Source organism: Psittacula echo (genome assembly GCF_963264785.1).
Source record: "Psittacula echo genome assembly, chromosome: 9".
In the NCBI taxonomy this organism is placed as follows: domain Eukaryota; kingdom Metazoa; phylum Chordata; class Aves; order Psittaciformes; family Psittacidae; genus Psittacula; species Psittacula echo.
Window position 1 is genome coordinate 6,807,527 of NC_137745.1, and position 14,909 is coordinate 6,822,435.

Consider the following 14,909-nt stretch of genomic DNA (forward strand, 5'->3'; position numbering starts at 1 on the left):
CACATGAACTCCTGAGGTCACTCCGTATACAAACATCACAGCATTATGTCTTCAGTAAGTGTAAAATTGCCTTTTTAGCCTGTATTGTGACACGCATGCATGCATGCATACATACATACATCCTCCAGTGTTTGCTTTTAATATCTTATGTACAACGAACCATGTGGGAATATTTTCATTTGGGCTGTAATTCACATGTTAAAAAACTGTGAGTTTAAAACAAAAGAAGAAAAAAATAAGGCAATTCTCTTCTCCATCCTACCTCAATGAAAATTCAATCCCAACCCATCAAGAAGTGAAAATATATTTTTTAATAAAATTTCAAACCAGAAAAAAACCAAAAAACAGCTGAAGGCTGACATTTTCAAAAGTGTTTGTGTATCTAAAGATACAGACTAGCATTTATGTAGGCTTTTTAAAGATATTTAATATGAATTACTCAGTTAATCACCTGCACATTTTGCCACCTGAATACTTTTGACAATGGTTCTTACTGCATTAATCACTTAATAAAAGTGTGTAACTATACCTTATTCTCCCAGCTAACAGGAAGGACTAATTTAATCCTTCGAGGGCTGGTGCAGCTCTGCTCTGGAGCCAGGCTGAGAGAGCTGGGCTGGGGCAGCCTGGAGAAGAGAAGGCTCCTGAAGGGGAGACCTTAGAGCAGCTCCAGTGCCTAAAGGGGCTACAGGAAACCTGGAGAGGGGCTTGGGACAAGGGCCTGTAGGGACAGGACAAGGGGAATGGCTTTAACCTGCCAGAGGGGAGACTTGAGATGAGCTCTTAGGCAGAAGCTCTTCCCTGTGAGGGTGCTGAGGCGCTGGCCCAGGGTGCCCAGAGAAGCTGTGGCTGCCCCATCCCTGGCAGTGTTCAAGGCCAGGTTGGACACAGGGGCTTGGAGCAACCTGCTCTAGTGGAAGGTGTCCCTGCCCATGGCAGGGGGTTGGGACTGGATGAGCTTTAAGGTCCCTTCCAACCCAAACCAGTTTGGGATTCTATGATCTGAGTTAAAATATTTGACTTCAGGTGAACAACTTTTGCTATTCAACACCATAAGCACAAACAAATATCTAGCAAGAATAAATTTTAAATAAAAAGAAAAGTGAATACATTCTACACCACTTCAGCACTTCTATTCACTTGTATTTGCATTGAGTAGATTAGATCAGATTTTGTCTGACCAGGTATTGCACTGACTTAAGTTTTAAATCAGGATGCTGTTTGAGTGCTGTATTTCTCCCCCTGTCATTAAAAAAAATGTAGCAGGATTAATCACAACAATTGTGAAATCCAAGTAATTGTGAAGTCACAACTGTTAATTTCCAAAAATAAGCTTTTAATTATTCATTGGATGCCAATTAGACACCAAGAATTTTTAAATAAGTCCCAGTATTGCAAACAGAAAACAAGGTTAGGGTTTTTTTAATGAATAATGATTCAGGCACTTTCCTACAGGAGAGCACCCACACAATTTATCACCACTTTCACTCATCATCCCACACACCTGGCTTTTGCTCATATCAACATTTTTCAAAGTTAATTATTTTCACTCTAGTTATGATACCAGTTTTGCAATCATTAGGGCTGACAAAAAAAGAATAGGAGAGAAGCATCAGGTTGTTGCAATAGGAAAGCTGTTTGTGCCATTTGTATAAAACGTGGGGTTTTGCACTCAAAAGTCTCTTACAATTTATCATCTGCCTGAAAACCTTTCAGCAGAAGTTATGAAGCCATCAGTTTGGTAACATGGTGAATAATCAATATAGAAATTTATTAAGCAGCTGCAAGAGAAGAAATCAGATCATGACTTTCAAGTCATCCTCTGGTTATCAGATAGTCTCGTAGTTAGAAAGCAAAGAGAGTGGCACAGAGAAATATAGTCAGTCTTCCTCCCGTGATGGTTTGAAGTGATGCAATTTATCACTGAAGTAGTAGACAGTATCTTGCAAAAGAGTACTCAAAACTACCTCTCGAAGTGTTACCTCTTGCTTCATTGCTACTATTTAGATGTCCAAATTTATCAGGATCCCAAAACAGTATTCTTTACGAAATACTAACATACTGTATGGCCATAATTAATATAAAAGCTTGATTAGAAAATTATTTATTTTAAACCTGCCATTTTGAAAGGCTGAAAGCTACTAAAAAGCTACTAAAAAGCTACTAAAATACTATGTGTAGTATTATCCATATCCTGACATCTCAGCTTGCCAGGGTGTGAAGAAAATGCTGTATCTGTCCAGAGGGATATCAGACTTTGACAACCTATCTATTTTATGAGATGATTGCTCATCTTTAGTAGGAGCCAGAAGAATGAAGAGCTCAAGGTAAAGAGTCAAAATGAAGAACCACCAATGACTTTGAAGTACTAGCAGTCATACAGATCTCTTAGGGAAGTTTATCTTATGAGGAAAGAAAAAGCCAGAAACTGTCAGGGAATACTGATTTACACATTATTCAAATACAGAAGTCTATACCAACATCCTCTAAAAATAGCATGTTAAAATATTACATGAAATAGAGGAAAAAAACCCCACAACAACCAAAAAAAACCCCACCAAACCAAAGCCAAACCCAAAGCATACTGTCATATCAGATTGCTAGAGAGAAGAGAAACGTCAAAATACTGATTCCAAACCCAACATTTGTTAGGGACACTGACACTGTTAAACATCACCATCCCCATCAATGTTCACTTTCACTGTACATAGGAATTCAGTAACATTCAAACAAAATCATCCTCTAGAAATGTAAACATTTACTGACCAATGATACCTTAGGAGAGGGCGTAGCACCTGATTCCAGGGACAGCAGCTTCGATCCTTCTCACTTCACTGAGTCTCTGCTGAAAGCTGCCTTACCAAAGGGACTAACTTAAATGAGTCCTGTTCACCTCATTACTTTTTATATTAACATGAAAAATCAATAGCCACGGATCCTGACAGTCACGTTACTTTGCTAGTATAAAATATTAGAGAAATAACTATCATATATTGCTTCCCTAGATTATACAATTCAATTGCTCTGCTTATATAGATGTTGAATGCAAAAACCTTCATCTCATTCCTAACCCACAGAGGTCAAAAGAAGATTGAGGAGGGAGCACAGGCATATGCAAGAGAGATAAATTACACTAGGTCACTCAGAGAAACAAAAAACTACAAAGACCATTACGAATAACATGTCTCTTGTATCAGTAACTAAACCACAGCAAATTACATCAGATTAGTAAGACCTTGAGAGATAGTTGCATTGGGAACAATTCCAAGTGTTAGCTGGACTTCAGAGAACTTCCAGGGGCTTGTTGCTCTACTTAAAATCATTTTCTAATGACATGTTGCCCTGGAATAAGTCTGAAATGATCTGCAATTACAGGCGAGACTAGTGGATATTATAATTACACAATGTTCCATCGCATTGACTTGTTGCTCCCTAAGGATTTAAAAAAGAAAAAAAAAAAAAAAAAAAAAAGGATGCACCAAAACACATGCTCTTTTTAACTTGTGCTATTGGATTTTTTACCCCCAACTATCTGCAGTGATGCTGTTTTCATCTATCACACTACACTCCTGATTTGGCTGCACAGTATCTTGTTTCTCCTGCCATGTGACTATGTACCTACCCCACAGCAGATTTATCACATTTGATTAAGATGAGTGCAAGTTATATAGACAATGACATCAAAATTAATATAGAGATTACTTTAGCTGCATCTATGCAGAATTCTTTCCTTAAAGTGATAACTCTAAGTCTATGCTGCAGCTGCCCCTGCTGCATCCCTGTGAGCGCTTCAATGCAAAGAAAACCAAAGCCAAGCTTAAAATCCATTCTTCTCCACAAACTGGGGTTGTGAAAGAAATGTGTCTGAAAGAAAACACGCCACCCGGATGAAAGTCTTTGTGTCCGAGTCAGAAAGTCAAAGGCTCAAATTACTGAGTTGAGCAATATATATCAGGATTCTACTTGGGCATACATTTGCACAACTTACAACGTGCAAACATCTTAAGTTGCTATACTCTGCATCCCACAAAGATATAAATGAGGAAATAATTTATTCTCCCACTACCCTACACTATGTTTTAGCCAAGTCAACCCTCACCATTATTAGCACTTTTCAACCCTAGTGTTTAAAACACAGAACATTACACATTGGTGATCATTCTACAAAGGGTGAGATGTTGGCATATCAATACATGTCTGTATTCTGACATGTAAAATGTAGCACTGAATTTGACGATGCCAAGCTCCACTCACAGAGGTTTAAAGTGGTAGAAATTATTTCATCATTTCCTGTTGATGACTTCAGGACTTTTGGCACAAATCTTAGAATATTTCAGCGTGTAAAAAAAAAAAAAAAAAAAAAAAGAAAAAGCGAACACCAAACCCAAGCAAGCCCCTCCATCACCACTTCTCCGTAACGCCATGCTCAACAAAAGTGCATTTGTTACTTGGAACTCTGCAGAAACCTTCCTCCAGATGCAGGTATTCAGACAAAGCAATTTTTATCCATAAATTAAAATCTGACAAATCTTAAATCTTTACTGTAAACATGTAAAAATCAGCTTTAGCCTAACTTTTTCTGCTGCATCTTACAGACATCTTTGCCAGCCATACAAAAAGCAGATGTGCATGTTTGATTTAATTTTTGATTCTGTCCTCTTGGTAAAGTGAGCAATTTGGGGCACTGTGGTGCTCTTTACTTTGCAGAGAGGGGAAGGAGAAAGGAAGGAAAAGGAGCACTAACCAGGGCTTTTTCCGCTGTGTTTGGGACAGGGCTTGGTATCCTGAGAGTTGTGGGACATAACTTTTGATTTGCTTCATTTGTGTTAGTTTGTCCCAGGGAGAATTAAAATTGCCACCATCATGACATAATGTTCCTCCTCTCTTAAACTACAAAGCTGTTTAGATTATGGTTGGACTCAGATCTTAAGGGTCTGTTTCAACCTAAATGATTCGATGATTCTATGAAATAATTGGATGAAACAGATTAAAACCTTCCCTCCCACATGTATGGTATGGGTGTAGCATTTTGGCAGATTTTTTTCTATCCCATGAAGAAGTCAGGAAGTCTGCTGGAAACTGGGTGTCCTGTGGAATCAAAAGTGCCTAGAAATGGCACTACAAAAACCTAGCAAAAACCACTTTACTTTTCTGCAGCATGCTAGAACTAAAAGAGGAGAAACTATGCCCAAGTGAAACTATAGTAGGTGTTGCACTCTTCATTCCAAAAACCACAATTAACTTTCATTCATACACTACAAAATTCTCCTCAATGTTACATATCAGCTGTTACAGTTGGACAAATAGCAATGCTCTGTTCCCTCTAGTTTTGAAATAATTTTAATATTATTACTTAAAAAAGGAATTATCGCTGATTTCTCCCACCTCCCTGCACCCAGTAGTCACTAACCAAGGACTGAGATGCTCAATAGTATTCTCTGCAGTCTCTTTCACTGCAGGAAATGAAGTGTCTTAACAGAGTTTGTCAGGAGCCCCTATGCTTGGAGGAAGATCAAGATGTAATCAAGGAAGTATGAAGTTCGACACAGGCCAACTCTTGGGAAGAAGGCATCCGTATGGTTTTCAGGCCATCCAAACAAAGCCTGGGCAGACTGAGTCAGTCAGCAAACGTGTAGCATGAGTTACTCACAGTAGCAGAAAGCTCAGAAGCTGCTAATTAACTTAAAACAGCAGCAAGAGGACTGTTCTACTGGATAATTAGCACACAAATTGCCTATGGCACGAGTGTATGGCATCCTATATCTAGATTTTAAAATCAGTATGTTGAGTTGGTTGTTTTTCTTTTTAGTTTCTATATAGGGATAGCTTCTGATTCTGCAGAGCACTATTTTAATCAAGTCAGCCACCAGCTTTGTATGCAAATTAGAACTGACCAACACTAGGGTTTGAGTGCACATCATGGAACCTCAACATATTACATGGCCAAACATGCTACACACAAGTAGATGTGTAATTCATCAGATGAATTTCTGGAGGAACACCAAACACTTATTTCTCTCCTAGCATTTCATGGAAAAGATTGTTTCTCTCCATGAGAACACTACTTTACCACTCTGCACGTCTATAAACAATTCCATGGACACGATTAGGTAAGTTCCCCTTTTCCAGGATAACCCTCCTGCACAATCTATTGAGTTTCTCACCCACAGAGCTCAGCTTTGCTGGTCCAGTCTCTGGCCAGCACACAAAGCTATGTTTTCTGGTCAAGAAGCAAATGGTATTCCCTGCAGAGCCTTTTAGCTGTCGAACCATCTGGAAAAGCTTAATGCCAAGCCAGCCAACACTAACCCCCCCCCCGCCTCAGAGAACACATCAGCCTAGGAGATGAACAAGTAGCAACTGGTGCAGAAATGGGGAGCATAAATGAGCAGAACGAATTCCCCTGTTTTCAGTACTACAGGGTGAGAAAGAAGCAGTAGTATGTAAGAATGTGCTACTATCATTTATGGAATATATGAAAGAAGTATCACCACTTTTGGTCAATGATGTGATAAATGTGGAAGTAAAAATCCTTTCTTGTTTTAGACAAAAGAATACAAGCAAGATATGTTTTAATGTATTTAACACAAAGTAGTAGAACACACATATTCTATTAGTGTTCGAATTCTCATGGAGACAAACATGTACTGTATTGAATTATTCTAGCTCTCCCTAGAGCAGCAATGTTATTAAGTATCTGAACATCCTTAATCTAATCGCATAAGTTAGCAATTCAATTTTACATTTGCTGCTCAGTTGTTCACATTAACCTTTAGACCCTTTCAATGAAGGAACCTGTTTTTTTAACTAGGAGTAGCTAAGTACTCTGAAAGCACCAATGTTCTATTTCAGTACTGAAGACACAAAAAGGTTACAACTACCCTCTAATTAAGGCTCAACTTTTTAACTACGTAAAGAAAATAATTTGGCCTTTATTTCAGTTTAATCTGAGATGTATCCACTTCTTATTTGTAAGATTTTATTCCATCAGCAGGTTCAAGGATGGATTAGTTTAATTAGCATAGAAATTAAAATGTTTTGGGACTCTCCATATTAAAATAACTCTACAATCTATGACTTCCAGTATTTACTATCAGAATATCAAACTCCATCATTCAAGATCCAATTTTGTCTCACCTTAATCCCTCATATAATAACAAAACTAAAAAACAAAACAAAAACTAAACTTCAGAGTTATAAAATTCTCATTACATCTACAATTACTTATATGCAGTGGCATAAATGCACAGTCATACCCTTAGCCATACCCAAGCAACTAGTAATAAAGCAACTGAACTCCATAGGCATACAAAATTAAACACGCATTTATTGCATATATATTTATATACTTGAGATATATTAACAACAATGCCCACCATAACAACCATGGCGTATATAACCTGATCAAAGAATATGTCAGATCATATACACAAGTTACAAACTGGGTAGACTTCAACTGACAGCAAGAGAGAAAACACTGAACTGGCAATTTCTATAAAGACATTGCTCAAACCAGAACCATAACAACTTTCTAGACCAGCTAAACATTACATTTAAATAAGTAACCTATGCAAAGCAATTCACACTGCACTTCAAGTGAAAGTAATACAACTTCCTTTTCACCTATACATAACATGCTGTTCATGTAATGCTGTACAAAAAACTTCAAAAAGCATTTGCTGGGAATAACAGTTATTCATTAACACGTTTAACATTGGTTAAGGTAGAAAACAAACAAGCATAATCTGTGTCTAGAGACCAAAGAAAGAGCCACAAATCCAACAATCTCAAGTTATCAGTTAGACAAGCATGACACTAAGACAACACAAAGAGAGAACACCATACCTGATACTCTTCTGTTGTACCGGTTAATAAGCGCAGCTGCAAAATAGACGAAAATTCTAAATTAGAAATGCTGTTTATTATCACAAATTAAAAGTTATCACCTTGAATAATCATGATATATTTTTACTGCACAAATCCCATACAAATCTCTAAGAAAAAAAAAACCAAACCCTTCAATATAAAGTTCATCCACTTATGTGCCAACCAGTAAGTATTTATTCACAGTTAAAACCTGAGATTCCAGAAGGATATTCCATTACATGCCAACATGCAGGGTAAGCATGTAAGGGTTTTTTAGCCAGTTCTGAAAAACACATACCCCTCCAGGGGCTACCAATCTTAACCTCTCAGCAATTCCCAGCCCACTTTACTCAGCTTTATTACAAAACATTCAAGCACTCCAAATCAGCTGTACCAACATAACACAGAGCAGAGTAATGGAACTTCCTAGCTTAACCATTCCATGCTCCTACACAAGCCATGTAACTGCTCAGGCAGCACTCCCATACTAACTCCAGCCATCTATCCTTGACCAATGCTACTTTCCATAAGGGCACACATTTAAACTGAAAAGTTCTGAGATGGAGGATCCATTGCTTCATTGTTCATGCTGTTAGCAATACAAGGTTTTTAAACTTCATCTCTAATTGGGAATGAACTTCCTGACTTTCACTATTTCGACATTAAGCCAACATTTAGTAGTTAGTATTCTTTCCCCCTCTCACTGTAACCAAGTTCCAGTCTCAACATAAAAACCAATCAACCTATTAAACTTCACCCAGAACAAAGCCAAAACACTATGCATCCATTTACCACTAACAACCAAAGTAATTTTGTTCTGAATGCTCCATGCTTTCCCTTTCCTCTTCCTTCAACTGATAATTGTGTTTTTCTTAACACAACCAGTGACCTTCCTACTCCATTCTTTAAAGAATCAGATGGCCTTTTATATTACATCAAAGCACAAGCATCACAGATCCAGATTTATGGAACACAAGCTACCAAAATCTTAATGATACCATCACTTCTTAGAAACTTTTGAGTAACTGAGAATAATAACAGAATAACAGAAAATAAGGTCAAAAGTATCATCTTGTATCTTCTGTAATAATAAAGGAAATCAGAAGAGTGTGTGTGTGGGGAAAAATATTCAGGATAACTCCATAAACTTTTCATTCAAATCTATCAACCAGGAGACAATGCTCAGCTTAACAAGAAGAGTTAAAAGAAAGACTATTTTGTATTTTATGACTTGGATCATGATCTAAACTTCTATAACACAGCATAATCCTTATAAAAGTAACACTGATGTGTTTTATGCATGAAACTTAAAGAGGCTCAAAACCACTGAATGATAAACCTGAGAACTCAAGAAACTTTATTTTTAAACCTTTAAGCAATTTCTGACAGCAGCAACCCTTCCTGCAAATAAGGGTAGCATATATTCACTTGTTAAAGGACACCACGAATGCAAGAAGCTTCTATCACCTTAAGGGGAGACAGGCACTTGGAACAGAGCTCCATTCTGGTTTATTAAACAAACAACAAACTCATGCAACAAACTGAACTGAAGATGTTCATACATTTTGCCCTGCTCTTAACTTTTCCACGAGGGACTGCCTGTGGCCACCAGCAGCAACAGAACACTGCTCCAAACTTTAATTTGCCTGGCCACAGTACATTCATTCTTATCTCTAGTTTACTGAGCTAGTTCTGAGTAACTACTCAAAGTCAGCAAGCAAGACCTTAAGAAACAGGAAAACTCACAACTACTAATCTAGAAACACAGGCAGATGCCCACCAGTTTTAAGGTGCTGAAGAACTACAGGACCAAAACCAGTTAGTTCATTTCGTGCTACAGTGATTTATTACAAGAACAATACTACATTCAAACTGATTAAATAAGTTTGCAGCAAAAGCACCTCATCTAGGTCATAATATTTTCAAATGTGTAACTAGTTTCATATATAGATTTGGATACTTTAACACCGTTATACATGATTTCATACAGTCTTGCATATGCAGACTTCTCTATCTTTTGACTACTACACTCATTTCTTACTCATGTTTAATAATGTTTTAATGCCTTTGAAGAGAATGAATATACTACAGAAAACTCTGCCATACTTTGAGTATCATATTAAAAATCCACTTTCCAAAGACTATGGCTTCTTTTAGCATCTTGATTATTTTCTCCCATAGCAGAGTTAAGCGTCATCAAAACAGCATCAGGTTTTCCACACTGGTAAAAATGAGGAAAAGAAAACAACATAACCTTTTAAGGACAGTTGAGAGAGCACTATTATTCTGCCTCCACAAAGCTTTTAAGATTAAAATGATAATTTGCTTTTCTTACACCACTGACAGTTTTAATATGTACAAAATTTCAGGTGCACTTTTATATGTTGTCAGAAGATAACTATTTTTATGATAAAGAGATAAAATCTGACATTTTCTACTACACAAGATTAGCATTTTCGTTCCTTCTGGCTTACCAGGGAAAAGCTCTCTTTGTTTATGACCATTTTCAGTGTTGCACAGACAGTATAGCCACTCCTATGGCATCCTTGTGTTTTGTCATTAGAAGGACTGCCAAAAGAACAACTCCTGAAGGTCCCACATGCACCTAGATTAGTCTGTGGACAGATTCCAAGAAATTAGATGGGGCGGAAGGGAATAACAAGTACAGTTAACCCAGCCCATTTCCCACACTGAACGCTAAAAGTGTGTCTAATTTAAAGCAATAGTGATGGATACACTAATATTAACCTCTTGGACCAGCCCAGCCATTAAAGCACACCTCTGCCTATGCTGTAGCAAGAATACAGTGAATCCAGCCCATCAACCTGGTACCACTCAGAAGATGGGGCATCTTCAACAACAAAAAGAATTCACCGCTTTGAAACAGGAAACAATTTGGGGGTTTTGCACCTACACTTGTTATTTCCTTCCTGCACACCAATGGGCCGTGTCTCAGGTCAATTATATGTTCACTGAAGATATTATAATGAGATTAAGAGATTTTGCTGTGATGTGACTGCATTGCAAACTCTCCGTTATGTCAAAACCTCAGGTGCAGCAATATTCAAGTTCAAAAAGTCTCATATCTTTGGTACAGTCCCTGCTTCTACTTGGTTCATGGGAGCCAAGACCCAGCAACTGCATAAACACAACAAAACCGGAGGTAAATTAAATCATTGTACCAGAAGAGACCAAAAGGACCCAACTTCCTCCCTGGCAGCCAAAGGCAAGTGACTCTGCAGTGGAAAGGCAGCTCAAGCTGTGTGTTCCACAGCTCTGCCAGAACTGACTCCAGACAGTGATTCTTCTCCACTGCTCACGAAGAATCAGAAATATCTGCTGAACACATGTGTATTTTCCATACTGTCCTTAGGCACAGACTGAATGAAGCATTAGATAGCAACACTTCACAGTGAATGCTTCAGATTTTAAAAAAAATATAGGTTTCTGGTTGTAGGATTCTTTCTTATTTACAATTGCAATTTTCTGGAACCAGGCAGTTCTCTAGTTTAAATCAGATACTTATTAAATAAGTAATTATCAACTTGATGTCAGTATCACTTAACCTCACTCATCATTCTCCTTTTCCTGCACCAGGGGAAAAAAAAAACCAAACCAAACAAAAAAAAGTGGGCATTCATTCATATATATATATATATGTATATACACACACACATAAATACATACACACACACCCCCTTTCTTCCTCGAAGTAAAGGTATGGCATTCTGTTTAATAAAAATTATTCTGCATAAATAAATCACTACTGGACACTGTGCTGGCTAAATTTACAATTTTATACATCCAACAGGAAACAGCACTGCTGTCATGCAGCTGTACCACCCCTTGCCAGTAGCTCTGTTCCATTTGGTTTTCTCACTTGAAAACTTAAGGATATAAATTTCAGCAGCAGAGACTGGTATGTGATAATACTCAGAACCACTGACCACAAATATATATTATGATGATTACTGTTTAAATATTTGATGGTAAAATTGTTGTCCAACTTAACAAATCAGATCTAAAAAAATGCTTTTCCTACAGCGCATGGATCCCTTCTTTGTTGGTGCACTGAAAAGTGACTGGTAAAAAAAAAAAACAGCAAGCTTTTTAAAACTTATACTAGTACCTTCAGTGTAAGGTATTTCTCTGCTACTCCTAAGGTTAAGTCTTCTAAGTGTGTTAGAAGTCAAAGCCATAGTAAAAAATGAAATACATATTGTACAGTTACAGAAGATGCTAAAGCTTGAATGGGAAGTTACAAATACCAATCGCCCAGCTATTGCTTATACACATCCTAAGAACACCAAATCCTTACAGAAAGGATAAATAAAACTCAAAAGATCGCTTCAGGGTCACAGGAAAAAAATTCAGGGACAAATGAAGAACTGGCATTCCAGACATGACGTTAGAGCACAGGATGTTACCCCTCTGTACTGGATACCTTGAAAACTTTAATTCTCTTCTTCCACAAGCAATGTGTTTTTTACCAGGACCTGTGAGCATTTTTTAATTATGACTGGGGTAAAAAGTCCCCTGATTGTTTCTGATACTGGACACAATTTCGGGCAGCAGACTCAGTTAAGCTATTGTGTACACAAAAGTGTAATACAGATCTTTCATGTAAGACTCTAATCAACTCAACAGTTTTTTGAAGGTTTCCTGATGAAAAATGGAGCAAAGTTTGTAACAGGTCACAAATTCAGTAGTACAGTACCCAGAGTTCCAAGAGCATAAGCATAAAATACCAGCTTTATTAAAACAAATCAGCATTTCCAAAGTACTCTCCCATCAAATGACGACACAAAACGTGACCAGAGACAAAAAGAGAAACAGAATGTAAACTGTTCTGATTTAAGCAGTCAATTAGGATTATCCAAACAAGATGTGAGCTGACACCATAAACCATTAAAGCCGAAATACCAGAAGCAGAGAGGAGTATAAATCTGAGGCGTGACTGTCTCTATGGAATGTTGTATCAAGTTACAATAAGGAAGTGCCAGACTACAGCTGTCAAACTGTTTTTCGACACACCAACATGTTAACGGACGTACATGAATATGAACCATCACAACTGTGAGAAAACTCAGATTTGAGTATCAGCTTGTTAAGATTTCTAGTAATTAGAAAGTAATGCTATAGCAGAAACAACGCTTTCATCATCAGCTGTGCCATCATACTCTAATAAATGTCAATCTGAACTTGTTTTTCAACAAATAAGTAAAATAAAGGGGTATCCTGTGACTATTACTAATATAAGTTATGTATCCATGATTTCCTTCAGGATGTCATGTTGGACAGTGACAAATTCCACATACCCCTTCCATATCTCTGCTTGATACGGTGGGGAGCATGAGTGGGACTACAAACTACTGCAATATTTCCAGAGGCAGTTCTGAAGTCAAACAGTTCCCATGTCAATGTTTCCTTCACACAAGCAAAACAGATAGAAAAGGATGAGTGTTTTATAGGTACCCATATTTTTTCTTCTCTTTCTATTCCTTCCCCCAGAAGAGGATGGAAAACTCAGAACCTGGTTAGAGACAGGCAGGAGAAATCCTGATGGTGTCAGCTGAAGCATGCCAGATATTTGGTGGAAGACAAAAGGTCAGGGAACAGTAGGGAGGAAGCAAGGTTTCAGAGGATGAACAGAGGGAACATGGAACATAAAGATGGGGGGCAGAAAAACAGAAACTGTGATCCAGGATTGTTTGTGTACACACACACTATCCCGTAGGAGACTTTTACATCTATTAAGTTGGAAAACAGAAACAAAATTTACATTAATATTAAACACTGTTTTCCTCTCTGCTGCAGAATAGAGGCACAGACACCTTTCATTCCCAGCACTGAAAAACAGCTCTCATCAGCTGCAAGAGATAATAAAATATAAACCCAAAGTAGCCTCATCCTTGCTGCCAGAGGTTTTCAGAGCTCCTCTGACAGAAAGAATGTAGTAACTGCTTCTGAAGGAAAAAGCTGAGTCAACAAGCAGTTATTAAAGCTGTTGGGCTATTTTGGATTTGCTTTTATTTGTTTTTGAAAGACAAGGAAAATTAATGTGCACTCTGGAATAGACAGAGTTTAAACAGCTGATAAAGTCAAGAAAAATAAACCTTTCCTGGACAATTTGAAAGCAATTTGGATGAACCTCTGGTTATAAAAGCACTTCTTGACTAAGATGTTCAGAGCTCTGTTTGATTTTCAATTAATGACACTTCACAAAAATGCATCAGTATCTCAATATTCTCGTCCCACGACTGAGTTTGAACAGTCATGCATGGTATTATTTTGATCATGGTTCTCAACAGGTATTAATTCAACACAAAATAAGGACCATAACCCTGTTACGTGATGAACCCTGCTCTCAGAATTCAGGAGCTAACACAGCCTGACTGAAGCCTACGCGCAGGAGAATGAATACCTATCAGCAGCACCCATATTATCTGACACTGCAATGGCATGACCCACACAGCCCTCTCCTATTTCTTGCTGACATGTCTCAGAGCCAAACACAGCACTTTTTTTGTTGCACTGATTTTTTGAGTGATCTGTATCATGAAGATCAAAGAGAGAGAAACAAAGCTATGTACTTGCTTTACAGACATGAAATTAGACAAAGTCCCAGTGCTGAGGTACTATCTCAGCTGAAAGGACACATTTCACAGTGATTAAAGATATAAGCGTATGCTGATGCTACAACACCAGAGATAGCCAGGTACTGAAATGAAGGACTTGGGAATTTTTTTCTAGGATTAGAAAGGCTAAATTCTACACTGCACAGAAAAGGAAGGATGCTGCGAAGAACTAGGAGAGTTAAGAAGCAACTGACAAATCTTCAAAGTTTTGTCAGAAGAGGCAAAACACTGGAGGGTACAGGAAAGCAAGATAAAGTAAGTGAAGAAGGGAAATCTGCTTGGGCTTTAGGAGCAAGCTTGAAGAGGAAGGCATGTCAGAGATAGGGAAGCAAAGGAACCACATTGGTAGAATCACAAAAGCTTCAAGAGCTAGAATGACGTTAGGCTTTCAAACCTAACGTTAAG

At 37.8% G+C, this 14,909-nt stretch overlaps 1 protein-coding gene across 1 annotated transcript in view; it reads right to left on the bottom strand.

Annotated features, from left to right (window-relative positions):
• Positions 1-14,909, bottom strand: part of PRKAR2A (protein kinase cAMP-dependent type II regulatory subunit alpha) — a 58,591-nt gene that overhangs the window by 27,254 nt on the left and 16,428 nt on the right. Inside the window, exon 2 of the mRNA XM_080625632.1 lies at positions 7,846-7,881. Within this exon, the coding sequence (XP_080481758.1) occupies positions 7,846-7,881 (36 nt within the window). The remainder of the gene's footprint in view (positions 1-7,845; positions 7,882-14,909) is intronic.